At 40.9% G+C, this 14,513-nt stretch overlaps 1 protein-coding gene across 6 annotated transcripts in view; it reads right to left on the reverse strand.

The window, feature by feature from the left end:
• The window catches only part of MIA3 (MIA SH3 domain ER export factor 3), a 36,746-nt gene that overhangs the window by 1,703 nt on the left and 20,530 nt on the right, over positions 1-14,513 (reverse strand). For 4 of the 6 annotated variants that reach the window (XM_035111392.3, XM_035111389.3, XM_088667378.1 and 1 more), the window contains 20 exons: positions 13,970-14,101; positions 13,194-13,215; positions 12,218-12,306; positions 11,949-12,026; positions 11,755-11,865; positions 9,922-9,993; positions 9,213-9,317; positions 6,238-6,360; positions 6,029-6,131; positions 5,497-5,552; positions 4,931-5,021; positions 4,213-4,351; positions 3,337-3,438; positions 3,197-3,257; positions 3,052-3,087; positions 2,839-2,906; positions 2,300-2,397; positions 2,075-2,197; positions 987-1,066; positions 753-824 (listed from right to left, as the gene is read on the reverse strand). In XM_035111392.3, coding sequence (XP_034967283.3) covers positions 753-824; positions 987-1,066; positions 2,075-2,197; positions 2,300-2,397; positions 2,839-2,906; positions 3,052-3,087; positions 3,197-3,257; positions 3,337-3,438; positions 4,213-4,351; positions 4,931-5,021; positions 5,497-5,552; positions 6,029-6,131; positions 6,238-6,360; positions 9,213-9,317; positions 9,922-9,993; positions 11,755-11,865; positions 11,949-12,026; positions 12,218-12,306; positions 13,194-13,215; positions 13,970-14,101 — 1,761 coding nt within the window. Of the gene's footprint in view, positions 1-591; positions 825-986; positions 1,067-2,074; positions 2,198-2,299; positions 2,398-2,838; positions 2,907-3,051; positions 3,088-3,196; positions 3,258-3,336; positions 3,439-4,212; positions 4,352-4,930; positions 5,022-5,496; positions 5,553-6,028; positions 6,132-6,237; positions 6,361-9,212; positions 9,318-9,921; positions 9,994-11,754; positions 11,866-11,948; positions 12,027-12,217; positions 12,307-13,193; positions 13,216-13,969; positions 14,102-14,513 lie in introns of all 6 variants that reach the window. The other 2 variants (XR_015949353.1, XM_035111390.3) reach the window with 2 other exon arrangements.

Below are 14,513 nucleotides of genomic sequence, written 5' to 3' on the forward strand. Positions count from 1 at the left end.
AACCAGTTGCAGCCCTCCAGACCTCTTTAAATGAGCATCAGACTAAACTCCTCCTTGCACAGCCTTTTCCATGTCCGTCAAGTGCTTTTGCCTGGTGAAGACTATGCCTGTTCCTTGCCTAAACAGAGAATGTAGTCTTGTGTGTGTAGGAATCTTCAAATTTTGACAGGAATGTAGCCTGCTAGACTCTCATCCATTGCCCAATCTACTTTTGCCTCTGACTCCACCCATGATTGGGATGCAGACCGCACAAGGCAATGCTGCTCCCAAACTGAAAAAGGTTCCCCACCGCTGGTATGGGGATTTTCCTTTTCCTGAATACTCTGGCTATACAAAAAACAGGTGGTTTCAACTAAGTTACAATCCTGAATATTTAGCCACCTAAAACCATCATCCATGTACAGTAGTTATTATTTCTTAAAGCATCAGCAAACCCAAACAAACAGTTAATAATTTAAACACAAAGAAATTGAGAGAGTACCCAAGGGATTAAAAAAAAAGCCTCAAATATCTACTATATTAGATTTCTAGAAAATAACTCAGGACCAAAGCATAGCTTTTACAGATGTAGTATATGTTAGCTGTCCTCACCAATGTATGCAACCTTAGGAAGTCAAGAAGCCCCAGAAGAGTTGTAGCCTAAAATGAGTCTCGCGGGGCTCATTTTGTCATGCCGAGATATGAAGCATCATGCTCCTCTCCATCAAACCAGGAAAAAGCAAAAGCACCATTCCCAGCCTCTTGGTACTCACTGCAGTTGCTTCAACAGATGAAGGTGGGGCAGTAGAAACACAGGGGGCTTCAGGCTCTTTGGGAGGGTTTGGCTTTATTTTTCCCCCCAGCAACATAAAGACAGTAAGATGATAGACAAAATAAGAACATGATATGTAAGAGGTGATGTGACTCGTACAGTGGGGTAACACACATGGTTCTTCCCAAAATGTCATCTCAGAATTTTTTTAAAAACCTCCCTGCCCCTTGCTTACCATTCCATCCACTACTGCAGCAGCAGGAGATGATGTCCTTGGCCCACAGGTCATTAGGGATGCTACAGCAGGGCCAAGCTCTAAAGAGAAAGACCACATATTTTATTTATACCGCTTTGAAAGGAAATGCACTTTCTCAGTTAACCTGCCACTGGTATAGCTGCAGGCTCTGATCTTGCCTGGAACAGACATTCTTCTAGATAGTTCAGAATGTCTTCAGGAAGTCATAGCTTGGTGAGCAGTTATTTCTGCAGCATTGTTTGGAGCAATGATGAGGAATCTGTGGACACCCACTTGTTGCTTGTCTACAACTCGGAGATCTTTTCTTCTAAGTAGTATGTACATTTTGTTAAAAATTATTATTTCTCAATTTATATACCACTTTCATGCCCTAATGGCTTCTAAGCACCAGCCAGCACAGCCAATGGTCAGACAGAATGGGAGTTGTAGCTCAGCAACATCTGGAGGAGCAAATATTCCCTACTTCTGGTTTAGAGACCTGAACTATGCACTCCCTTCCTCCCTGAACAGTAACGTGTACAGTGGTTTGAGCATTGGACTAGGACCAGGGAGACCCAGTTTCAAACACTCACTCAGCCAGGAAGCTCATTGAGCAACCTTAGCCAATGACTTTCAGCCTAAACTACCTCTCAGGTTTGAGGATAAAAGGGGGGAGGGAGAAAACTTTGCACACCATTCTGAACTCCTTGGAGAAAGGGCAGAATGTAATTAGCATAGTACTGTGGCATTAATGATTACTCCATTTACAAACTATGCACCTATGCTAGCAAAAAATAAGGTGCTTTATTTTCCTATTAAGGTCAACAGGACAGAAAAAGGCTTAAAATTAACTGGATTATAACCCAACATCTTTAAACACAATGTGCCATCCTGGCTAATTTAGGACTGCTTTGTTATTTTTACTATTTTCATTCTTAAGCCAAAGAAGGAAAAGTGAGAGAATTTCGTAAAAATAAAAAAATTGGCCCTTTATAAAAGTTTAAAGTGTTCAATGATAATAAAGTATGCTTCTATAGCAAGACAACCTAAGGAAGAAAGAAAAAGGATTGATTTATTGCCATCTTCACCTCTTGAACCTTCTCTCGGATTGGCAGAAAGTGGCCGCCCAAGGGGTTCCATCATCAGCGGTGGGGAAGGAGCTCCCCCGCTCACAGGTGAGGGCCCAAAGGATCCATCTCGGCTTAATGGACCTGTAATAAAGCATGGTCACTGGTGTCAACCTTTTATTTCCTTTTCTGAAATGTTAGACTTGACATTTCAGATCCTTAGCAAAAGGTGAACAGAGCATTTACCTCTGCGAGGGGCAGCTTGATGGTCTGGTCGGCCTGCAGTTGGTTTCACAATTAGTGGTCTCTGAAGCGCAGCTAATTTCTGATCCATCTCTATTAATCTATTAAGGGAAAAAAACCCGAAAGTTAATCTCAAAGTGCATTCATGCTTGTACGATATAGCGCTGAAGCAGGTGCGCCAGGTGGTTGGGGGCATTTTTTCAAGGAGGGGGCTGGGCTCCTCCAAAATCCTGTAGCCCCTGCTCCACTTCCTAATCCCTGCCAATGTCGTGTGGGGAAGAGAAGGTTGAGCACGGAGCCCTGCTCTGCACTCCCCATTCTCCACCTGGCACACGAGCGCTGGCATCACAGCGGCAGGATGCTTGAGCATCTTGGTGTGGCGCGCAAGCGCTAGGTGGGGCAGGAATGGGTGCACTAAAGGAATTTGCCATTAAATAATATGCAATTTCACCAAGAAACCTGCAGTTGTGAATAGCTTACTATTAGTGGCAGTCTATAAAACCAAGCACCATTTGTAGTTACCAAGTAGAGAACATACTTACTTGAGCCTTAAGTTGGAATTTTCCCTTTTTTCTTCGGCTAATGCCCTTTCTGCAGAACGTGCTATGAGCTGCAATAGAAAAAAAATAGTGAAAGTCACGTTCTGCTAGGAAAATACACATTAAAGGCTAATTGCTGCTGCTCTGCGAAAAGCATTAACTGCCCTGCTCAACTATATGAAAAGGTATTTTTATATGCTTTAATAAAATCCTTACCCAATTCTCATGGGCCTTCTTCTCATGGATGTCAATCTTAAAACATTAAGGAAGGAAAGAAGGAAGAAAAGTTTATTTGAGTCTGCACATTGGTTTATATCCTACATCTACTGCTTCAGAAAGATTTATTGGGATAGCATCACACCTGATTCTTGTAAGATCGCTCTGTTTGTTGCAGTTCTTCAACAATTTCGTCAATTCTCTTTCTGTCAAAGAATTTGAGAGATTACTTCTGCTCACTGTCTGAAAATATGAGACATTACATTCATCAATCAATCAATTTACTTGTATTTTTTCACGTCTTCAACTGCCAGGACTGCTTTTTCATCAGCAGCAGAGAGCTTCTGTTCCTTCTCTTGACGCTCATACTCTTCTTGTGTCAACTTCCTAAAGCAGAATATTAGGTATAATTAATCCTCAACCATGACAAATTGTCAATTGGCATTTCAGCCTCTCCTTGATTCAATGGTGGGGTAAAATATTTTTTAAAAAAATTATTTGCAGCTATGGGGATCAATTCTAGCCCATTTGGAATGGCTGAAAAAACAGAAGCTGGGTATGTTTAGCCCGGAAAAGAGGAGTCTGAGAAGAGATATGAGAGCCATCTTCAAATATCTTAAGGGCTATCACATGGCAGAGGGAACATGCTTGTTTTCTCCTGCTCTTCAGGGTTAAGACTCAAGGCTCTGGCTTCAAGTTACAAGAAAGGATATTCTGACTAAACATTTGGAAAAACTTTCTGACAGCAAAAGCTGTTCAGCAGTAGAACAAACTCCCATGAGAGGTGGTGAACTCTCCTTCCTTGGAGTTTTTTAGGCAGACGTTGGATAGCCATCTGTCATGGATGCTTTAGCTGAGATTCCTGCATTGCAGGGGGTTGGACTAGATGACCCTTGGGTCCCTTTCAACCCTAAGTTTCTATGAGTCTATGAAAGGTAAACAGAAAAAGAGCAAAATGATGTTATAGCTTACACAAGCTTTCCAGAACCTTATTCCTTCCAAATACAGTTGGACTACAATTCCTATCATCTCTTGACAACTGGCCATGTTGGTTGGGTTGATGAGAGGTCATCCAAAACATCTGAAGAGTGCCAGATTGGGGTAAACTGATTTATACCATGTTTTGCGGTATTTTGTCACCTTTAAAAGTCCAGTACTTACTTCTGAAGTGCCATTTCCTTCTGCTGATAAAGCTCATTGAGAATCTCCACTTTCTGTTGCAGAGTTTTACATTCACTTTCTAGCTGAGATTTTGCTCTCTGCAAGGAACAAGAATCATGTTCCAGCTTCTTGATTTGCTCTGCAATAAGACAAACCTATTTAGTACAACATTTGTAAGAGCTAAGATACGGTGACACAGAACATTCAATTGCTCAGGAAACAAGACAGTTTTCACTCCAGGCTCTATGACAGAAGGAAAAACTGCAAATTTGGGTGGAAATAAGCTTCACACAGAGGCAGACCAGTGACTTGGAGAAACTGGGCTACACTATGCACAACTGTTCCCTTTTTCTAGGCCCTATGTTCTCTTGGCCTGAAGGAAATGAGCAGACAAAGAATGTCTAGAAGACTGATGAATGCCAGCCAATGGGGAACGCAGTTGCTGGATCTAGAGCTGAGACTGTGAGAGGTCTAAGCGATTGACTGTAGTCTCTACTGTCACCACATCATTACACACTGGCAAGGGAAGTATTAGGGACAAAAAACAGGGTGAAGCAGATGGATTTCATTGACTGATTTGAACTAACCAACCATTCCTGTGCCTAAAGGTTTCTAGTCTACCAACAAATGGAAATGGGAACTCCCTTAACTGATGAGTTACTGCAGTGGTTTCTTTTAAAGAACTTGTCATTACAAATTATATATTTGCTGAACACACCTTCCAACTCATGCCTTGCTGCTACTTCATCATTAAGTTTGGACCGCATGTGATCTCTTTCTTCTTCAATGATAGATAATGTTGTTTTTACCTGCAAAAAGGCAACAAATGGCCAATGAAACACTCCTGGAATACAAACTTGGGCCATATTGATTACACAAATCAATGTTTTCATGGGGTTACTTCATGTACCAAACTGCCCCCAGATTCTCTCACAGCACCTTTGAGAACCGCTATAACTAGTGGAATATTACTGGAGGCGTTTCAGATTTTTGTGAGCTTCTACACTATGGTGGGGGAGAGGAAGGGATCTGTGTTAACATGGGTTCAAAAGAATTTTGTATTTTGGGGCTCTGCTTGGACTCAGATCCGTGGGATAGTTATCTTTCAGCCTACCCAGTTTGTGTTATGTGAAATGAGTGTTTTGTGCTTGGGCATGGCCACACAGTAGCCATTTTATGAATGTACATGCCCCCATGGCAGCATTTTTGTGAAACTGCTATGACACTTCAAGAATCCCAAATGTGCCCACTGTCCCAGAAAGATTGGAAGCATCTGTGTTATACCCTTGAAACATCCATCATCTGTTTAATCTGATTCTTCATCTTTTCATTCCTGGTATCTAGAAGGGAGAAAAATTATTTTCATTGTATCTGTTTAAGCAAAATTTTCAAAACCTGGCAAGAGGAAATCTCCATAGATAATTTTTCAGAAGTGTACAGATGAAAGCAACACATTTCAACATGAATCAGGAAAATATTTCAGTTATAGGAATTAAAAGCTACTGATGTTCACGATTGACTCAAGAAAGGACAGATCACGATGGCAATCCAATCCAGTTACATTTATCTGATGAATTGCTCACATTACAGATATAATTCAAAGTTGAGAAATTTACTTCTCAGTGACATAGCCAGTATGTTAGAGATGAACATCTTAATTTCTGGTCTTTTGCATTAGGAGTATCTGTTCCTATTTGACACATAACAGATGTTAACTATTCACTGTTGTTTACCATTGCCCCTAGCAGACTTCAGCTATTGCTTCCTCAATATTAGCTGCTTGAATGGTATATCAGGTTATTTAAGATTTTAGTACCTGAGAGCTCTCCATTGGCCAGATCATTTCCATCATCCCTCTTGCCTTCTGACTCAGATTCTGCATCAAGCTGCTTCAGCTGCATAATGCAGTTAGTCAAAACCTAAAGCAGCAGCAAAAAGCCAAATTTTAAACTAAAGGACCACAACATTAGGTGAAGTAGTTCACTCACAGGGTCATGAACACAGAAGTTCTTTAAGAGAGCTTACTTCAATTTCATTTTCTTTATAGGCAAGTGCTTCTTCCATATCATTCTGTGATTTCTGATACAACTTGATCTGTTCACTGAGCTCACTGTGCCTCTCACTCCAGCCTTCTGCTTGTTGCAGCAGCTGAAAGAACACAAGTACAATATTAACAGCATTACTGGGATGACATACATCATGTAACTCAGGCCATCAGGTTTTAAAACTACACCAGAGTGGCTAGATATGTCCAAGTTAAAGTTGTGCCAAAACAAAACAGAGCATACCACCCCTTTAAAAATAATGCTGGCTCATGAGGGGAGGCACACACAAAAGAATGATCATCTGCACATGCACAAAATCCTTTAAAATGAAAGCACAACTTTAACTGACATATTTAGATATCATCTTATAATAACCAGAAAACAGGAGGGGTGGGTGGACTGCACAGAGGAGCAACAACTATTTCACAGCAGCACCCAACTATTTCTAAAGCTGTCATAAGGCACCCACCCGATACATAAAGGAATCCAGGATGGGATTCACCTAACCATAACATGCATCTTCAGCATCTGTCTAACCATCTATATTTCCTTTAGAACTCATTGTTGAATGTTTCCACCTTCTCCAGTTTTTCATTATACTGAGGAAGTGTATTGTAAGTGTATGGTACTGTATATGGTATATTCTCTTGCCTCAAATGACCTCAGTAGGAGCTGCTGCCCATCAGTGTCAACTGTCAGCAAGGGGAGGCTTGCCTTCATCATAAGCTGAGCATGATCTCGCTGTTCATCCCCACTTCACTGTGTCAGAGAACCATAGAGTTCCCAAAACCAGATGGGGACAACATTTTGGGTGAGATTTTTTTTCTGTAAGCTACTCTTGAGAGCTTCTCAGGGATAGAAATGAAGATGTAGGTATTCTACATGAGTTAAATATTGTAGCTGGCAGCTCCTATGGTGGGATTTCCTAACCACTTGGGTGCATTCATGTTTCACTTCTACCAAGGTTCCATCTTCTCTTGCTCCAATATCATCAATGTAACAAACGTTAACAGAACATGGCTGTTGTCAGAAGTCATGGGAAGAGAAGGTCTGGTAACTACCGGTATAGCTATAGTAATTTCTTCCAACAGTCTAGGAATCAGCAACTAAGGAAGTTTGACCTGGACTTCTCATCAGCTTTCATTTTTTCTCTCTCAAGGTCAAAAAGTATTTCTTGTTCAATGTGCTTTCACCATGTCACTTATGTTCTGGCATCATATGGATGTAACTTTAAGTTAGGAAGACACTGAAGAGCATGGCCAGAAATGACCTTTCGGACACTAGGAATCTGCACAGGAACAACATTGAGCATGGCTGTGGGGGTGGGGTGGGCAGCTGTTCTTGCCAGTCACAGGAACTAGAGGCACCACCATCAGGTTTCATTCTCTCACAGAGCAATGAAAATCAGCCTCCTAGCATTGGGGTTCCAGACTGTCTTTGCAATGACCAACTTTAAACAGGACAGCAAGTATAATTCACTGTAAAGAACTGTACTTGTGATATAAGCAAAGGATTTAATAAAAGAAAGTGTGAAGCTCGATATGGTCAAATACAGTGCTTTTTTCTAAAAAAAATGTTTATGGGTACTCTCATTTTGACTCAAGAAAATCACCATTTTATAGTTCAAATTGGGGAAAATAAAGACAGTAAATGGACAAAAGTACAAAGATTCACAAAATGTTTAGGGGCATGCGTACCCCCAGAAAAAAAGCACTGGTCAAATATATCTAGGGTCAAATACATCTACAAAGACTGCTGCTGCTCCTTAGCTACTGTGCACAGATGGGGATGCAAAACAATACCATCTCAGCTAACGGATAAGCATGACACTTGCATTACAGATCTAAAGTATTCTTTTTGCTGAGAATCGCCAAAGAAATTCACCATCCCTGATTGCAACAATCCATTAGCTTAGGATTGGACAATGTGTATTCCAGAGGCTGGATGAAACCTTCAGCCAGTTTTATGTCCCCAGAGTTATCCAGACTCTTGTTCCTTCCCTTCACTATTCTTGCATTCCTCCCACATTGTTCTGCTAAAGGAGGAAGATATTAAGCAATGCCTTTATGATGGCAACAAATGTTCCTAATATTGCTTTTCCAAGGAAAAATATTAAAAATGGCTTTTACTAAATAAAGAACCATCCCTTGAAATGAGTTACACAAGCCTGGCCTGCCCACCATTGGTTTTGCCCACTGCCGTCAGACAGCCCTCAATAGAAAGAGGGTTCCCCATCCCTGCTTTCCTGGGGGTCAACTGTTTCCCCAAGGCTTCCCCTAGAGTTTGCCACACTCACAGCAGCACCTAACTATCTTCATTGTCCTTTGTCTCCTTCCCTAGTGCTGCCCAGCTACTGCCCAATCTCTGACTGCACAAGACCAATAGTGGGTCCAACAGTCAAGAAGGTGGTTTCTGCACATGCTGTAGAGGGAAGTAAGGGGCAGATGGGCCTTATTAACCTGAGAAGGTAGCCCATCTAGGAGAAGGAAAACCCTGAGCCTAAACTTCTGCTGCCTTATGGGATATCTTCAGGAGAGGAAAAGGCTAAGGAGTAAACATTACACAAACCCTGAACAGAGTCACTAAGATGGTTGGATTGTGCCTTGTACAGGCAACTCCAGCAAATCTGGTGCAAAACATATTGCTCTGCTTTCCTTTGGACCACATCAGTGAGGCTGAGAGTCTTGTTGTCTAGATGGTCCAGGACCACCATATATACTGCCCAGGCTTACATCCCGGAGAGCTCACTTCGGTGCTGCTAACACAGCGTTTAGACTTCACCTGCGGAGGTGCACTCCACTGTCTCTCAAGACAGATAGATACCAACAACAACCCATGCCCCTCAATATTTTAAAATGAGCAAAGTTTTCAAGCAGAATTAACTTGGTCTGTTATGTTCACAAAGCAAAGCCTAATTTATGAAGAATAGCAGTTTAACAAAAACGACACACTCACTTGCTCCTTACTCTTCTTAAGTCTCATATTCTCTTCTTGAATACGACTCAATTCAGACTTCACTTTTTCTTCACTTAGTTTAGCTTCATTAAGAGCTATCTGCACCTAAAAATTCCAATAATTTCAATATGCAAATCACATAAAAATGCTAGTTTACACCAAAAAAGCCCAGAAGAATTTAATAACCCGCAACATTTAGAATTTAGATTCTTCGATTATCTTGGGAGACCATGTTGCTGTTGTTTAGTCGTGTCTGACTCTTCGTGACCCCATGGACCATAGCACACCAGGCACTCCTGTCTTCCACTGCCTCCCACAGTGGAGACCATACCTCCCATTAAACCATGGTTAAAAATAAAAATTCCTGCAACATTCCTCCCCTTGCACCACCTTGAAACATGACAGATTCTCGCTTCTTGTGATGTTCAAACCCAGGCTCATTGTATTAACCCTGAACAAAGCAGTAAGCCAAGACCAAACTTTTGTTTATTACTCATGGGTTTGTTTATTTGAACATCAGGACAAGCCAGACACTTAATTGGTCCTGGTAGCACAGCAGGAGTGTGAAGAGCAGAATAAGAACTTTTCAGCAGCATGCACCAGCAAGTTGTGCATTCACACTGAACAGTAATTTGTTTTTAACTGTAGTTTAAAGTGATGCGGATATCAGGTCAAAGATTTACTTGAATTCAAAATCCAGATGTGTTACCTCAGAGAGCTCTATAGAATGCAATGTGATGACTTCTTGGAAGTTCTCCAAAGACTTCTGCGCTTCTGTGAGCTGTGAATAGAAACAAAAAAGGCATACATATTGGGCTTGAAAACGAAAGAGTTATACTGACATTACATTTACTGAGATGTATAAGTACGTAAACTAGTGGGTAGTTAAGCTGGCCTTCAGGTTACCAGCAACCTAATATAATTTATTTCAAGTTCTGTAATGAAACCCAGTTACAAAGACCCATCTGTGTTGAGAAATAGGTTTCTTATCCCCTCAAAGAAAGGAGGAGCATACCATAGATACCTAAACACATTTACTAGTCTCAGAATAAGAAAAGATAGCATAGTAACTACATATTGAGCTGGAATACTGGCTCATATTGCGTCAGGAGAACATTCATAAATAGCTTTAGGCAAACAAGTCACTATTTCTCAGTCTCACCAGCACAATATGTGGATACTACTAGCCTACCTTATAGCACTGTTGCAAGGACTGAAATAAGCTCTATAAAATACTCTGAATACTGACTGCAATGTGCTAAATAAATGTTAAGCATTATCAGTATGCTTAAGGTCAGGGATCAGGCATGTTGTTGGACTCCAACTTCTATCAACCTCAGCCAACTCCACAAGAGGTGATGGGTATTGTAGTTCAGCAGCATTTGGAGAGCCTAAATGTTTGCTTTAGGTCCCAAAGAAGGGACACCTGCCCCTGGCCCACACTGGTCCTTCCCTATGGCCTCCCTCCTGGTGTGTGTCCTTGGGCAAGATGCATGCCCTGAGGTGGGAATGCAGAGGAGAGCCACCCACTTGGCTGGGGTCCACCAGCACCACCCCTCGTACTGCGTGGCCAAAGAGAGGTGGCCAGGGAAGGGTTGTGCTTGGCCTACTCTCTGCCACCCTCCTCCTAGGCCTGCTGCAGCTGCGGCTCCAGCACTGCTGGGATGCTGCCAAGTCCACCAAGGAGTGCCAGCCGCAGCTCCCACTGGGAGCTCACTGAGATGAGGGCAACCAGAGCAACCAGCAGGCAGCCTCTGTAAGAAGCAGCCACCACAAGGGTGCACTACAAGGTGGGTAGTGGGCACAATCCACGACTTGTCCCAGGTGCTGGCAATGCACGCTATGCCATTGTCTAATGGGCTGTCACATGGAAGATGGAGCAAGCTCGTTTTCTCCTTCTCCAGAGGATAGGACCCAAACAAATGGATTCAAGCTATAAGAAAGGAGATTCTGACAGTAGCAGCTGTTCAACAGTGTAAATGACTTCTTCAGAAGGTGGTGGACTTTCCTTCTTTGGAGGTTTTTAAGCAGAGCTTGGGTGGCTATCTCTCATGGATTCTTTAGCTGAGATTCCGACATTGCAGGGGGTTGAACTAGATGGCCCTGGGGGTCCTGTCTAACTCTACAATTCTATAAATGTTGTAAGATTATTAACTTAAAAGTTACCATTAACTCTCCTGACTATTTTTCTTCAGAACATAGGAGAAATATTGAAAATAAAGCTTGGAGGCATGAGCGTAGATAGAACATTCCAGGGGAAATTCTAAGGATGTGTGACTGACAAGAGCCATTTGTGTGAATTCCAAAGCAGTGAAGGCCCACATCACACAAAAATGGTCAGGTTTACAAAACCCAATGGAAAATATGAGTTACGGGACTTTTCAATCGTAAGTGCCGACATTTAAATATTAAACAGATTACAGAATTTAATGTCAAATTTCATCTCTTTAAGTGTTCATGAAGTTCTCAACCACCACCACCTTTCCAAGGAGCTTAACCACACTCTCAAACATGCCAACAGCCAGTAGGAAAATTTGCTTACTTGTTTCTGTTTCTCTGAGTAGTGCTCTTTCTCAGTTTCTAGCATGGTGTGCAATTTTTTCACTCGATCGTCTAACAGATTGTTTGTTTCTTTAAGCCCCCTGATTGTGTCCTGTTAACGGCAATAGAAAGATATGTTTATTTTGTTTAAATATTTTAAACATCTGTCATAAGAATAAAATCCTTGTTTCATACCTTAAGCCCTGTGGCCTCATCTGAGAGATTTGTGTTTTGTTTCTGGGCCTTGTTCACAGCTTCTTTTGCTGCTTTTATCTTTTAAAAAGAAAACAAACAAACATGTAAAGTAGAAACTTAACATTAATTTCATTTTTGATATCCCAGATTATGATCTTCCCAATTATACCACTAAAAGAGAGTAGAGGACATGCACATTTTAGATTATCCAAACACTGATATTAAAATTTTAACTGCAGAATAATAAAGACATGCAGACAGCACAATACCTTTTGATCATATTCCGACATCTTTTCTAAGATTTCTGTCTTTTCTTTTAAGAGAGTCTTAATTTTTTCTACAAGTTGTTTTTCTGTCACTAGAAAAAAGAAAATTAGGGACAAATGTGGAACATTTTTCTGTAGAACTAGGCTACTTTGCTAACCCTTACACATCACATGTACCTCAACAATTACAAATAAAAAATGCCCCAGCATGGCCCCCACCCCACAACAACACTGATGTCAACTGCTGAAAATGGTGAGCTTAGACATCACAATATATCATGGATCTATCATTCAACTTGGGTCCAGTTTCCCTGAACTGGGGCTGTCAACACCAGTGTGCATGCAGTTCACTGGAAAAAGGGGCTCTTTTCTCATCCTGGAGATCTTCTAATAGGCTTCAGTGTGAAGCTCCTGCATTTTATGCTAACAGACACACCACATTATGACCCTTCTTGGGGACTCAAGGGGAAGGTATTCTTCATACTGAAACCTATTATGTCAAAGCTTCAGTGAGGAAGTGTGAAAAGACACGTTCAAGATGCATTGGAAAGAGTTAGGCAGACAGTACAAAGGGGACTATTGGAAACAGGCAGAATTCAAAGGCCTGTATACACACCAAAGCTTCTCAGGCATTCCTTTCTCACTGCTTTCCCCACCCTCTCAAAAAAAAAAAAACCCCACCCTTGGGAGATTCTCCTAAGTAGAATCCAGCACAGCACAAAGGTGTAGAGACAGACGTGGTAGTTCCTGTGGATCCAGGAAAACACCTGAGGGACTGGTACATGCCATCTTTGGATTACAACCTGGTCTACCCAGACAATCAGAGTAAAGAGCAGCCAGAATACCAGATTGTCCAAATGGCTCTTTATACACGTGGTATTAAATAATAAATTCTGATACTAAGTGCTCAAAGTTATATTAAGCAATAAAGCAATCCTGCCATACAATTTGCAATATCGCAAGTACAAAATATTCCTACCTTGATACATTCTACTCTTTACCTACAAAAGGAATGGATAAAAGACAGCATTATGAGAAAGATTATGCCATTTTAGTAATGCCATCAACAATGAAAAGTAAATGTTTGTCAATAACCGCTTCAAGAAATACCAACACAAGTATGGTTTCCATTGCAAGTATCAATTTACATTATGCAAGCAGGCTTCTAATAAAAGCTTTTTATTAGAGTCATTCTAATAAAGTCAGGCCAAAGTTCTGGTTACTCAACTACTGTGTGGGTACAATTAAAAACATTTGATTTTGAAACTATAATAAAAGAGCAACAAGTAAAGTACCAGTTTGAAGCTTGCCCGTCAAGCCATTCTATCATTGATAATGTTGTAATTTGTGGCAATAATAAACTTGCCACACAAATTATTATAGAAACTTCTCCCTTTATTTTGAGAATGTAGATTGTTATCCATATTATCAGTACTGAAACTGTCTAGCAAGGACCCATCTTTCCCATTACTATTTATAGTCCAATTTTAACATTGGATTTAGCAACTGCAGAACAGTGCATTTCCAGTAAGTGTCAATGTGGCACTTTTGACACAAATGTTCAGCACTGACTTGTTTTCTGTTAAAACACTTCATTAAAAAGTATTTAAAATAAATTTATGTGCTTTACTGTTGAAGGCAGAAATATTCGACACCAAATATTGAAGCTTGAACGACTTCATAATCATAACTGTCAAAGCTGGGCCAGATAACTAAACATCAGTATACTGTATCTGACCTTGAAAATATACTTACGGATAGACAAGTTCTCCACAAAAAAATGGCAAGTGTAGCAAATCCCACAAAGGCAGTAATAATAATGGGCTCCCAAGGAAGTCCATGGAAGTCAGGACCAGGCTGCATGTCTTCAGGTAGTGTTGAAACCAACTAAGAAAAAAGTTGGCAAACTTTTATTTTTCTTAAAAGCTGTCAAGTGAGTACATATTTAGAAAATGCACCAAACTTCTAGGAAAGCTTACACAGAAGAATGTCCACTAATTTCAATGGGGTCCACTCCCAATTGTGTCCCATGTGCCTGGCAAGCTTCATCCTTACAACCAAAAATTATAACCTAACAATATCCACACAGACCAGAACAGAAAGGACTTAATGTAAAGTATAACAAAATCTAAGGGGTTCTCTCACCAAAGATAAGGCAGCTTGAGCTGGGTTGTGGGAAGGAATTCACAAGCAGTTCCCTCTGTTCTGAATTTGCTTAAAGAAAATCTAATTTTTAATTCTTCCATCAACAAAATCAATATTCCCTGTTACTGTTAGCTTTTGGATTTCTTCTTCTTCA

This window comes from Zootoca vivipara, chromosome 3, assembly GCF_965207765.1.
Source record: "Zootoca vivipara chromosome 3, rZooViv2.hap1.1, whole genome shotgun sequence".
NCBI classification, from domain to species: Eukaryota; Metazoa; Chordata; class Lepidosauria; order Squamata; family Lacertidae; genus Zootoca; species Zootoca vivipara.